Consider the following 14323-nt stretch of genomic DNA (forward strand, 5'->3'; position numbering starts at 1 on the left):
ACAAGTGTATTGATATAGAGTGTATTGAAGGAGATTGTGGGAGTATGGAAAAGCTGCTCTCGGAGATATTAGGAGCTGTGTGCATTGCCTCCTTGGATATTTTTTTTTATTGGCTTCAGCTTGCTTGTGTAGACATAGGACCGAGGCACTAGTCTTGTAAAGAGCATGAGTTGTTTGCTGTTTGGAGGTTGGGTCCTTTACACTTGACTAATATAATGCTGCATGACCAAAGCATACGATGATTACAAAAATAATATAAGCATTGTAGCTTGCAAATGACTAATATAGTTGACATAAGCATGCCGAGCATGTATTGTTCTAGTACTGAGCATGCATAGTTGGCATCTACATTATAGTGTGTAACATGGATTGATCAACACAAAGGTGGATCAATACGAAATGATAAGAAGTACAAGATAAGTGAATAGTGCATGGAATAAGGTCTTGAGAAATTTTGCTGGAGATGCAAAATTAAAAGGTAGATTAATACATATTGAATATGGATTACTCCACCTAAAGGATGGATCAATCCATTTGAATGATATATTAATCCAGATTAACAGTGCAAATGAATTAAGCTTGGATTGCAAAGATGAAGCTCTTTAAAAAAAAAGATATATATGATTAAGACTTGGTTAAAGTAATAACCAAAACATGTGATAATGTATTTTGGCAGTGTGTAACTTCTACAAACTTTATGGAGCAGATAATCACATGCTCCACATAAATAATATAACGCATAGCCATAAGTAGGCTAATAGAATAGCATGTGTTAGTCAAAAAGGTGGTGTGACTATTTGACTCACACACTAAACAAGATAATGAGACAATATAATAATGCAAGTGACAAGTAAAATAATGGTAGTGGATCAATAAATAATAAGAAAACGATGCAAGTTGGTGCACCATATAATGCATCAGAGTATAATAATAACAACTAATCAATCAATCTTTTTGACTTGGGCAGACCAACCCACGTGCTTTTGTCTATGCTTAAGACAATTCAATGAAACATAAATTTTATGAATATATTAAAACAATAAACAAATATATATGCTATATTGAGATTAATGAGACAAAAAAATCTTATCTTGGTGAAGGCATTCGCAGAGATGAGGCTGAGAGCATTGAGCAAGTGTTCCTTCTCCCTTTCTCATCGTGTTTGCACAACTCTAGAGAGGTGACGGCTGCTATGAAGGTGACTTATGGCGATGGCCAGATTTGCTGATGATGTTTCACAGTGGAGAGGTGAACGGCAGGGCTAGCCTCAATAGTTGACGACGGTGGTCAACAGCTTGCATGTTGGCTGAAGCCCCCAGGCTATGAATGGATGTTGAGCTTAACCTTCTTTTGCTCAAGTTTTTATTTCTCTTCTCTACTTCGTATGCTCTGTTTCTCTCAAGTTTGAAAACTTTTTCTTTGATTTTGGCATCAAATTTGCTTGGCACGAAGCCCCCAAGTCAATTGGATTTGGGGACAGTTGTGGAGTTTGCTTATGTGTCTCCGGTACCTCAGTGGCACGAATGCTTGATTTGCCTCAACCCCAGGGGTCCTTTCACAAGATTTCATTTAGCTGGAGAACATAGATCTAAGAAACAAAGAAAGAGATAATGTTACCAACAATTTTTTTTGGGTTGTTCTACAGAGGACATGGCTAAGAAAAAAGAAACAAAGGAGAAAACACTCTTATCTTTGGTATATTGCATCGACGTGACTTAAATCTTATGTGGAGAAGCCATTGTAAGAGTAATAGCCTAGTCCCCATCAGAGTCGCCATTTATGTTGGGGTCTTTTTCGTCCGAAGGCTCATCCGGGCTTTGTTGATTCTTGGATCGCCATAGAGTGATGAATGAAGACTTCATTGCCCCTTTGTCTGAGTTAGCAAGAACTAGGCCTAAAGTATCCCAAGGGAGAAGCAAGTCCCGGGAGAGTACTTTGTTCTTCTTCCAGCGGCTGCGTGTTTTGTGTTGATGTTTCCAGCAGCTCGACAAAGAGTTGAAGATGACTTGCTGATGTTGGTATGAGATTATGTGAGCTTGGCATGAGAGCTTGGAGTGTGGGAGCTAAAGACCCACAAGTTTAGCAAATGAGAATGCATGTGCTTGGCTTGGTGTTGGATATGTTTGAGTTTGGTGTTGATAATTTGTTGTGTGTGGCTATGGCTATGGGGATTTAAGAGTTTCAAGAGAAGGAGGATGGAAGGAAAAGCTTGAGGTTTGAAGGCTATGGTGTTTAAAGCTTGGAAGGAAGGAAAAGCTTGGAGCTAGGTGATGCTTTATGGGGGTTGGTGGCTGCTGGGATGCTTGCAGCAGCCGAGTGAGGGAGTGTTGGCTGAAGAAAAATTGGTGCCTTTTGCTTGAGCCATGGGTGCCAATTTATAGAAGGTAAGAGTTTTCCTTTATTTCCAATAGGTAAAAGGAGGTACTAGAACCAGCCTATTTCTAATGGTTAAAAGAGAGCACTAGGGCATGCTATTTTCCAGCAGGTAAAGCTAGGTACCATGAATTGATTATTTCCTATGGGTAAAAGGAAGCACTGGAAACTGGTTGTTTCTAGTGGGTAATAGGAAGTGCTGGAAGACGCTTGTTTCCAACGGGTAAAGCTAGGTATTTGGAAAATGACTATTTCCTATGGGTAAAAGGAAGTGCTTGAAAAATGTCTCATTTGCTCACCCACATTGGAGAACTCTAAGTAATGGGCTTGGACTTTGGTGCTCCCAAGTAGCTAACCCAAAGTCTCCATCATCTAAGAGCTTCCGTGGGCCTTGTGGACTTCCGTAACCTTCCACACCACAATCCCTCATGCAAACCCCGTAAACCACATGACTTGGGTTCATGTGAGCTTGATAGGTGATTGGCATGAGAAAAATGTATTATTAGTTTGGCATGGCATGTACACTATTTCTATATTTATTTAATGAATTAAATCCAAATTACAGCTTGGATTAACACATGACTGACATTATATGTTATATTGGGCTTTGAATGTCTTTGAAATTCCCGTAACTTTTTTGGGCCTCAACAAAAACACTGCATCAGATACATACAAAGACTCCTCTTGCATTGAAGGTCTAATCAAGTCCTTTGTTTGGTACATAACTTGACATTATTGGACTTAAGTCCAAACCAGTGCAAACCAACACAATTCAATACTCCAAGTTCAATTCTAACCAATTCAGTCTGGCTCACCAAAATATCTGTGTTTTGCTGGTTATTTCGAGGATCTTATTAAGTCTGGGAAATAGTGTTCTAAAAAGATTTTTCCATGCACAGACTTATCTATCTTCTATACAGTAAAATTTGTTGTATATATACATATTCTATAAATATTTCTCGCAAATTTAGGACGTCAAGAGAAGTACACAATATTAACTAATGACTAGTGTATCAAGAACATCGTTTTACATTATTTGAAGTTTATTTTTAATTTCCTACTAGTAGTGGAGGTAGGTCACTTGGATTATATGAAGAGATCAACCAGTGGCTCCTTATAATGGTTACCTTTTACAATAGATTTTATTCATAAATTATTTGCATATCCCACCAATTCGTTTACACACGTTCCTTCAAATATGCTCCAAAAGACTTCGGACCCCTCCCCACTAATTATTTGCTTCTATTCATGAAGTCTCAATTGAGGCTGCAGAAAACAATAATAATCATAATGTTAATTTGTCTACACACACATTATAAAATTAACCAGAGCTATATGATATCATATTAGGCAATCATTGTACCGATCACTACAAGAAAACAATATTATATAATTACTGACATTCGTGACACACAATGAAGTGGCTACACATATTATTGGTGCCTAATAAAAAAATAGATACGATTATCCGTATCCATTGTGCTATTAGGCACTAATAGTGTATTTAGTCGCCTCATCATTTGCTACGAATGTCAGTGATTATAATATTATTTTTTTTGGAAGTTGATGCCAAGGGCTGAAGTTGTTATGAGAGAGAGAGAGAGAGAGAGAGAGTATTACTGTGTGCAGTCCATGCTATTAGAAATAGGGAAACTAAGATGAGCATTGCATTTTATGGGAAGATCTTGGATGAGAGAGGCTACAAAAGGAATGCGATATACAGAAGCCATGTCCTCAATGCATTGACATATATTCCCAGGTGCTAACTCATCACCTTGGGCCACCAAGTTCAATGTCCTCACCGCCTCACAACACTCAAGTGATGGATATTGAGGATATAAGCCTGTAAGGAACCTCAGGCAATTGCTGAATTCATGCCAGGCATAAGCACAGAACTGGGATGCTTGTTGAGCATTGGCTGATCCACAAACTAAGAGAAAGATGCTCACATAAGCAAAAAGGTAAGCCATCGATCACTAATTAATTTGGATTTTATATGATCGATGCTTTTGTTTTTTAATGTCTTAGAACTAATTATAGATTTATAAGCACACAAAGCTTATTCTTTTTGGTAATCCAAGAGACAGGTAATCTGTTAGTTTGTTGAGTGCTACCTAGGCAAATCAACATCATGCTTCATGAATGACTTTGACAATATAATATAATACATGCATATATATATATATATATATATATATGAGAAACAAAACAAAAGGATAAAGGAAAAACAAACATTAATCTGAAACTAGAATCCATAAAAATATATTTATTTGCGATTATAACTGAATAAGGTTGTTTAAATAGTAAACTCAAAGCCCTAATAATCTTAGAAAACAATTCAATCTCAATGTAAATAAATATAAATAAACCTTTATTAGAAACATAATATCCCAAAAATTTATTTTTTATCAAAATCCTAAAAACTATTTATTCCATAATTGAAAACAAGATAAGAAACTAAATATAAATCTTGCCAAAACCATTATCATCTTGAAATATGCTCCAGACCTGAAAATACAAATGATAGGCCTTGCTTTTTTTTTTCTTGGGCCACAAGTATGATTTTCCATCTTTGAACCCATATTTCATCATTTTGAATCGTTTTCTAAATTTCTCCACAAGATATAACCCCATCTTGTCCTATATCAAAATTTCATTTCAACACCAACGAGAGTTTGGCTGAGTTGGTGAGGATCGATTTCTTCACGATCAAGGCTTAGGTTCAAATCCTGCTGCCAACAATCCCTCTTAGTCAATAATTTGTAAAAAAAATTAAAAATTAAAAGAAAAAAGAAAAAAGAAAAAGGCCTAAGACCCACTCTATAAGTCTTCAAAGAGGCCTTGGTATGCCGTGGCCTCGGGATGGCATAGCCTCCCCTCTCCCTAAACTTTTAGTCATAAAAAAATAGTAATAATAATAATAATAATTTCCTTTCAACAGAAATGGACCCAAAAAAAAAAAATTGCAATTATTCATTCACCCCAGAAAAAAGGGATGGGGTACTTCAATTAGAGAAAGTATCTACTTTAAGTGGTTTGTTAGCAAACTTGTACCATTTTCGTCGCTTGTCATCCTGCCAAACTAAAATGGCTTGAAAACTGCCACATTTTCTGTAAGCATGTGTTTTGTGTTGTTACTACAGCCCAGTCTTCTTGTAGTGCTTTCATTTCTTAATTGCTATAAACATTTTCTTTTATGAGATTGTTATAAACATTCGAATTGCTTAGCCAATTTACAAACTTCGCTAAAAATTTATTTATTCTTTGTAGTTTTGAATGTTAGAACGTGATATCCGATGTCGAGGGATGAAATCTTGCTCATGTCACGTCGAGGTACTGCAGAGGAAAAAAACTGCAAAATCCGATCTCATTTATCAACTTAAGAGTTCACACGATCTTTATTCATTGTGAATTGATTTTGAATTGACCCGACAATACTCCCACACTACTCAATAAAAATTCTCCGCATGAAGGATTTCTTTCTGCATAAATTCATTACGCACAAAAGTACCTGCACATCATCAGGAAATATACCGAACCAAGCAAGTTCACCAATAATAAACAAAACTACTAGGATTTTATGAATCAAAGGGATCCTGCCATTACATGCTTTCCTTTTTTCACTAGGAATATATAGCGCTCCCTTGAAATGATGAAATTCAACAAGTTACGGCCTTGACCTATTGCCCCAATCCTCTCCTGTAACCCTGCAGAAAACAACTTAGATTAATTGCTGATTAATTAACTGTTTATGCATAGAGAAAAATTAATGAAATTATTGATACAGCATTTACTCATCATCTGTTCATAATATTCGACCAAAAAGAAAAATTATGTTCATAATATTACTAATCACATCTTTCGTAATTCAATTAGAAGAAATACATGACACACTTATGCAAGTATATTCCACACTTTTGCAAGAGAGATGTCGTCATTGTCACAAACGTAGTACATGATGAGAAAAGGAGATAATTTATGCTATTAGAGATGGGGAAACTAAGGTGGACTTGGCATATTGCCAGAAGATCTTGGATGTGGGACGTGTTGAAGGAACATTGGTCCAGTAAGAAAAGTTCTCAATGTATTCACATATCATCCGTGGACCGGCTTCAGCATGTCTGGCAATCGAATTCAAATTCTCGACGGAGCCACAGCATTGATCCGACGGTTCAGAAGACAATTCCCCCAACAGAAGGTCATGCAAGGGCTGAACTGTAAAACACACAGTACAAGGACGTCTGAGCCTTGGCAGCAATTCCAGCAACATATATTGGTTAGTTTGTTAAGTAAATATTAAATTACCATGCTTCAAGCATGACTGAAAAGTTATGTTGGTAAGAAATTTCTCAACACCATAGTGTCTGCTGATATAAACAAATAGGTATAAGATTATCCAAGGAATATTGAAACATTTCATATGCTTCACAAACAAAAAAGAGCCTGAATCAAACATAAAATTGTTACATACGACATCAAACACTGTCTGGAAGGCCACAACAAAACAACTTGAAAATGAAAATAAATGGCGGTTTTAGTGTCACTCACCCAACTGATGATGAAGTGAAACTATGTGATGATATTTATTTTGGTCTACCAGTGCAGAGGCAACTGTGCCATAACTCTCTCATCCTTGTCATATCCAGTAGGCAAAGCAGAACAATCACTCTAAAAGTAAAAGAAGGATGAAACAACGTCAGGCACATAAAGATATTTTCTTTTCACAAATGGGGATGAATAGAGATGCTGAGAAATGCTTCAATTTCCCGGAAGAACCGTCAAGAAACAGAGACGTATCAAGATTAAACCGATAAGCTCTATTGGAGAAGATGACTATCGAAAAATTAGACCCCAAAGAGTCGCAGCAATAGCTAACGCCAGTTAAGACATTTATCTAGCTCTTCAAAACAGTCAGGCTCATTTGCATCAACTATTACCAATCATACAAAACATGGAAACAATACGAACTTATACTGTCCAGACTAGTGTATGTATAATGTACTATATGGCCAAATGTACATGTGATGCAGGACGCGTAGGACCTAAATTTATTAGTTTCCTAATGTATTTGTTTGTTTCCTAGATTCTCTAGTTTTCCAATTACTAGTAGGATTTCTACTTTTCCAGATTTCCATATTTCTAGTTTTAAGTTTTCTATTTTATTTGGGTTAGGATTTCTGTTTAAGTAAGGGATTTTTATCCTATTATTTCTAGGTTTTAGTTTGCTATAAATAACCCCATGTAGTTCTTTAAAATGCAGATTTGAATGTTGAGTAAACCCTTCCCTAGAACTCTCTGATTCGTCCCTTCGATCTATATTTCTTCTCCTTGATCTCCAATATTCTTCTTTGTTCTACTGTTTCTGCCCTTTATCTCGTCTTTTCGATTTATATTTCTTCTCCTCGGTCTCTTATATTCTTCTATGTGCTATTGTTTAAGTGCTTAATCTAACACCTACAGGCTGTACTACATCGACTTGTATTCATACACATACTAGAACATGCAAACTTCTAAATCAAAGTAAATTTGTATGGTGGTCTTTCAAGAAGTAAATTGCCCATATCAAAATCCAAGAGAGTAATTAAAAGGCATGCTATGCATACGCTGAACACAAAAGTTCAGCAATTCCCTTTGTTTGTGCATGTCATAGTAAAAGCAGCAGCACAATTACATGGTCAGATTAATAGGTAGCTGGAAGCTTAATGGGTAGACCCTAAAGAAAACAATTCAATTACCAATATATGCAAGCACTAGATGTAAAATTTACTTGGCTTTTTACCTCAAGTGGATCAGGCCCTGCAACTCAACCATCACAGGGCCATTCATGCTGCTCATTCAAAACATTAAATTTGTAATGGGTCAGAGCCAAAATTGATTTTTCAACCAAATGTCAGACTGATAAGGTGAATTGAAACCCAAAAAAAGAAATATTAATTTCAATTCAATTCAAAGTTCAAATACCTGCTCTGCACAGCGGGGGTACCCAAGATTCTGGCACATTCATATTTGGTCATAAATTTGGACGTTCTCTGAGGCCATTCCATGGGTGCTTGTTCATCTATGGCAAGCATAATACATGGAGCACCCAAGTTATGTCGGGCTGAATCCTAAAGTCGCATGTAAACACTGCATCCTAAAGTGGCATGTAGATGGCATATCATCTCCTATATGGCTTAAGGTGATAATTTTGAAACTCTGATCCAAATGAAATAGACTCTTCATCAAGCTTCTTTTTCAATCTTCTCCAAGTTCTCAACATATCAGATTGTATTAGCCCTTTGTAAAGTGTCTCAAAAGTAATCTTCTGAGGGAGAAGCCCCTTCTCTATCATCTCTACAAACAACTGGCAAGCCTCTCTCCACTTTTGTTTCCCACATAACCCATGAATCAACATGGTATACGAATCCAAATCGGGTCCTACCCCACTCTCTTTCATATCATTCCATATCTCTCTCACAATCTCCATACGATTCAATTCCAAAAGCATTCCCACCAGTATGTTATAAGTGTGCATACTGGGCACGCACAAACCCTCCTCCTTCATCTTCCTGTACAGCTTCAAAGCACCCTCGCTGTCCTTTCTCCCCCTGTACTCTTTGAAGAAACAATTGTACGTCGCTGCACATGGACTAACCCCACTCGTCACCATCTTACCAAGCAATTCCTCTGCATCCTCAAGTCTCCCGCATGAGCAAAGACACTTTACAACTGAAGTATAAGTTTCCAGAGTGGGGCAAATCCCTCTCTCTCTCATCAGCTTCAGCTTTTCAAGTGACAACTCGGGCTTATGTGCCCGACTATAAACATGAAGCACGATTGAAAAACTAGTGACATCAGGCTCAATCCCTCTCTCCCACATTTCCTTAAACACCTTCTCTGCATTCCTTATCGTCCTCTCAAACCTTTCCTCAGGGTGCAAACTCGCACGCCTACAAATACCATTCAAGAAGACATTGTAAGTTACAACATTGGGCTCAATACCACGCTCAATCATATCCCTCAAGAATCTCTCCGCCATATCAAAACGACCAATCTTACACCACCCATAGACCAAAACAGTGTACATTTTGACGTCAGGCACAAACCCATGCTTCTTTTTGTTAAAAACTTCAGCTGCAACCTTAACATGGCCGTATTTGGAAAGGGTATCAAGCAAACAGCAAAAATCTTGGCTACTGGGTTTGGTTTGGACGAAGGTTTCCATGTCCTCAAAGGCCCGAACGGCTTGGCGGGTGAGGCCGGAGGAGATCAACCGCCGAATGAGGATGAGAAATGTGGAGGCGGTGGGGGTGAGGTTGAAGTTGTCCATTTCGAGGATGAGCTGCCAAGCGACGTTGTACTGGCGAACCTTGGCGAGGATGTCAATGAGGAGGTTGAAGGAGGCGGTGGAGAGAGGAGGGTCGGGGAGGGACTTGGCATAGTTGAAGAAGGCGAGGGCAATTTTGGAATTGTGGATGAGGCGCAGGAGGGTGTGGTTGAGGAGCTGAGGAGAGAGGGTGATGCCGTGGAGCTGCAGAGAAGACTCCATGGAGTGGAAGGGATTGTGGTGGTGGACAAGGATCTTTGATATTAATTCGGCATCATTTGAGTGTTTTGCCTCGTCATTTGGGTCATGAAGGAGGTTGGTGGAGAGTGAAGAGCAGTGGCGGTGGATTTGCACAGAAGGGAGATGAAAGAGAAAGGAGAAGAACTGGAAAGAAGCTGAGCGACTTTTGGCCACCAAAGTCATTATTTCAAAACAAAGATAGAACCTCCAGAGTCTCAGTCAAGAGACCAGTTATGAATTAAGTATCAGAGTAAGTAGAGCATCGCAATTAGGAGACAAATAATTTGAAAACCTGTTGCATGGTGATGACCAAATTGAGGATACTTTTGCCAATGAAAAAGCAAATCAACACCTGAAAAAAACATAATAAGCACAATCAAAATCAGACAGAAAAGAAATTCAGATCCACAATTAAATCACAGAAAAGGAAATAGGACATCTAAACTAGAACGCCGCAAAACACCAAGAAACTTTGAGACAACCTCTTTTGGCTCGGTGGTTTTGGCACACAGAGAGTGATGATGGCGTGGCTGAAGAAATTTCTTGCCCAAGTGAAGTTTAAATTTTAAATAGCCAATAAAACTCACAAATTCAACCCCAATCTCAAAACCCACATCCAAAATAATCTCAAATAAGATGTCCAGTTGTTCAAATCAATACTTACAAGCCCTGGTGTTCGAATTGGAACAAGAAAAATTTCTTTTTCCTTTAACCGGATACTTATAAGCCCCGGTTGTCCCAAATTTTCTAAATCCCTCTAAGTGAACACGCGACAAGGCACAACTGACTGCACCGGTGCAGCCATTATACCACAGAAAAACTTGTAATGGTTAGTTGATTAGTTAAAAGGTAAAATGACAAGACAGCAATTGGAAGAGTTTGATTTACACCTATCTATAATTCAAAAAAAAAAAATTCAGGCACATAAATAAACATATTTCAGACCCATCACAGCTTTAGTCATTTATATTAGATTAAGGAAACTTATGTTAGAAAAAGAAAATTTTGAACTTTTGTCTATGATTAAAAAAAATTAAATGAAAATTCAAAACAATTAATTAGATGAAACTTCTGCCATGGATGGTAGAACACCTTGATAAATTAAGGAAACAATTGAAAAAATTCAGAAACAATTCATTAATAAAAATTGTACATCAAGAACTTCAAAAGTAGCCAAAAAAAACTTCAAAAGTAACCCGAATCAAACTGAAACAACCATTGAAGAGATATGACTTACCATATTCTTTTGAGGAACAAGTATTTGTTGTTGCTATTTAACTACTCATGTAATTACCAACTAGCTATGAGTCTAATCGTATTTCTATTTCACAAACAAATAAGTTTAGGTCAAAAGTAAAAAACGTAAGTAATTTTTGTTTAAAATTTTAAGTACAATATTTGAGATGAGGATATTCATGAGCGAACTTGTTAAGTGCTTAGAACACAACTAGTTTTTCTAGAAAACTAATGTGGAGTAGTGGATTTCTTGCAAGGTAAAGGAACAAAGTCTTCAGGGGGAAAAGTGCCTTGTAGGAGCAGGGTTTAAGATAAAGGTGGAGAGAGAGAGAGATTTTTCATGAGTGGGATCTCAGAGAGAAGAAAATGGTAGCTTCAATGGAGGTGGGATTTTTGGTTGTTCCTAAGTAATGTGCTTCGAGGCTAAAGAAATGAAGCAGATTTCCACAAACCAGAAGACTACTCAACACAAACCAGCTGAGGCCTCAAAACCCTTACAAATCAAGGCCTCTAACTTATCTGTGCATAATGAGCCAAAAAGTTTCTCCTAAAGTTCTTAAATGATAAATTAATACTCACTCTTGCAAGGTATCTAAGAAATAAAATATTTCATATCCTTAGCAAACCTACAAGAGCTAAAGTAATAGTTATACAAATTATCACCTATCTACAAGGTCATCAAAAAATTTGAATAAATGTGGCAGCCAAAGTGTTACTCCCAAAATAATAAGGCAATAACGATAATAATAGCAAAGAAAAGAGGCATCATAAGGAGCAATCCTAAAATTAACGGAAAAAGGACAACTAATGGTGATTATACATGGAAGCCTATCAAAAAAGCATCTTTATTGCTTGTTATCTTTGATCACAAAATCATCAAATGTCCTATGGAGCTTTTCACAGGGAACACACGTACCTATTGTTTTTTGATGTAGGATATGGGTGAATTGAGTATTTGGGTAATTTAGAGGAAGCGAAAACAATGGAAAAACAGAAAATAGGTGGTAAAAGTTGCCTTTGCTTCACACCAAGGAGTCACCAATCTTGGAAAGTAAACTTTTCTTAATATCTCAAATCTCCATTTTAAAGAACTACATAGGAAGTATTTATAGCAAACTAAAACCTAGAGAGAATAGGATAAAAATCCCTTACTAAAACAGAAATCCTAATCCACCAAGGAACTAATTCAAATAAACTAGGAAACTTAAATAAAATCCTACTAGAATCTGGAAACTAAAATCCTAGTGAAATCTAGAAAACTAGAGAATCTAGGAAACTAACTAATGATGTCCGCATCATTTTCTTTGGCAATGGCGTGAGCACACCCCACTTTCTTGGCTTCTTCTCGGCTTAGACTTTGAGAATAGCTCTCTTCCAAGAGTACATACAATGACGATCAGCAAATCAGAACACAAACTCAAGATTAAGCTCTGTTGAAAAACTATATACGATGACAAAACTACATGAAGCTCTATTGGAATTTAACTTTAGCATTTCTTTATAAGTATGAAGCACAATTCTAAAAAGGAGCCAACCCTAGTGAGTGAAAGCATACGAAAACTACAAAGACTTGAGGTTTTCTGAGGACGTTCACTATTTACTCTGTTTAGCAGCTGCAAAAGGAGCTTGGTAAGAAAGAATAATACCTAAAATGTGTGACAGGCCCGCTCTGATTTTACCATGCATAGGTAATGGGTTGTATGTTATCGTTTGAAATGGGGGCCTTAAAGATTAGATTCCAAATTCTCCCCAAAAAGAAAAGAAGGCATAAACCGGTGACCTAGAAATCATATCTTAACAATGAATTTCTTTTCTTATCCTACAAACTTATCCTGTCCAGACTAGTTTATGTATAATGTATAAGGCCAAATATATTATATTTAAAGAGTAGAATTTGGATAAGGATGAAAATGGATTTTCATGGATTTGGGAAGGAATTAATGTGAACGACAAATGGATTGATTTGCTGACATAAATCCGGTAATCAAAACAATGATATTAGGAAGAGGATATTGAACGATAATGTTTGAAGAAGTGGATAACTAATATCACATACTATTGATCGAGTTCTTTTTACTAATACCATCCTTTATTTTTGGAACAAAAATTTGAGGAAAATTTGCCAAAATGTAATTATTATTCAATTCTCATACGCAGAACACAACATGCAAACTTCAAAATCCAAGTAAATTGGTAAGGTGGTTTTTCAATAAGTAAATTTCTCATATCACAATCCAAGAGCGTAATTAAAAGACATGCTATGCATATGCTGAAAAATTCCCCTTGCCAATATAACTGAAACGAATCCAGTGAGATGTGCTTCTTTCAGCTCACGCATTTTCTCAAACACCTTGCCTACATTATTATACCTTATTTTCTCAATCATGGCCTCATGACACAGCCTCTCAGGCCCATAACTCTCTTTTAGCTAAGTATTATTCACAGTCAACAATATGATTCAATAACCAATCAGATGCATCCAGTTTGACAAAGAAGGAAATACCTGAGATAAGATTCAAACTTTATGGTGCTCTGTAGCAATGCACAGACATTTGGGGAGGAAGAGAGAGAGAGAGAGAGAGAGAGAGAGAGAGAGAGGTTTTGATTGAATTTGGCTTCCTCTGCTCTCGACGTCCTACAAACAAGTAGGTAGGTAGTTGGGGTTTGCAGACTCAGAGCATAAGGCCTCAGAGAGGAGAGAGGAGAGAGAGAGAGGTTTTGATTGAATTTGGCTTCCTCTGCTCTCGACGTCCTACAAACAAGTAGGTAGGTAGTTGGGGTTTGCAGACTCAGAGCATAAGGCCTCAGAGAGGAGAGAGGAGAGAGGAGAGAGTGAGAGGAATACTGTGTATAGGGACTGAAATATCGTTAGTCCATAAAGAAGGGGAGATGGCATACATAACAGTGTTGGGTCACTTCACATTTTACCCCTTACGACGTCGTTTTGGCCTCTAAAGAGTTCAGCTAAAGCGTTGGAGATATGGTTTAATCTGAACCGTTGAAAGCTTCAGCATAGTTAATGGGTTAAATATTGATTTGCCCCCTAAAATATAGAGTGATACGGTATCACCACGTTAGCTGGTGATACTCCCACTCAAAATCTGCCATGTGTCCTTTTTTTTAAAAAAAATTAAAAAAAATTTACACCTGGACTTTGTCTTACAAGTT

The 14323-nt window shown here is 37.2% G+C and overlaps 1 protein-coding gene across 3 annotated transcripts; it reads right to left on the bottom strand.

Annotated features, from left to right (window-relative positions):
• Window positions 1–5723: 5723 nt before the first annotated feature.
• Window positions 5724–14004, bottom strand: LOC117623052 (pentatricopeptide repeat-containing protein At2g13420, mitochondrial-like). Of its 3 annotated transcripts, XM_034353897.1 has the most exons (5): window positions 13659–14004; window positions 8335–10271; window positions 8153–8200; window positions 6922–7041; window positions 5724–6080 (listed from the first exon to the last, which is right to left on the bottom strand). In XM_034353897.1, exon 2 carries the CDS (start codon window positions 10100–10102, stop codon window positions 8531–8533), a length of 1572 nt encoding a protein of 523 aa, XP_034209788.1. In that variant the 5' UTR covers window positions 10103–10271; window positions 13659–14004; the 3' UTR covers window positions 5724–6080; window positions 6922–7041; window positions 8153–8200; window positions 8335–8530. The 3 variants fall into 3 exon arrangements, with proteins under 3 accessions (XP_034209788.1, XP_034209786.1, XP_034209789.1); XM_034353895.1 differs by lacking the exon at window positions 8153–8200; XM_034353898.1 differs by lacking the exons at window positions 6922–7041; window positions 8153–8200.
• Window positions 14005–14323: the final 319 nt, after the last annotated feature.

The sequence above is a fragment of the Prunus dulcis genome, chromosome 3 (genome assembly GCF_902201215.1).
Source record: "Prunus dulcis chromosome 3, ALMONDv2, whole genome shotgun sequence".
In the NCBI taxonomy this organism is placed as follows: domain Eukaryota; kingdom Viridiplantae; phylum Streptophyta; class Magnoliopsida; order Rosales; family Rosaceae; genus Prunus; species Prunus dulcis.

Excerpts from the sequence above, each read along its gene's own strand:
- LOC117623052 (XM_034353898.1), bottom strand. The coding sequence starts at position 10,102 with ATGACTTTGGTGGCCAAAAGTCGCTCAGCTTCTTTCCAGTTCTTCTCC.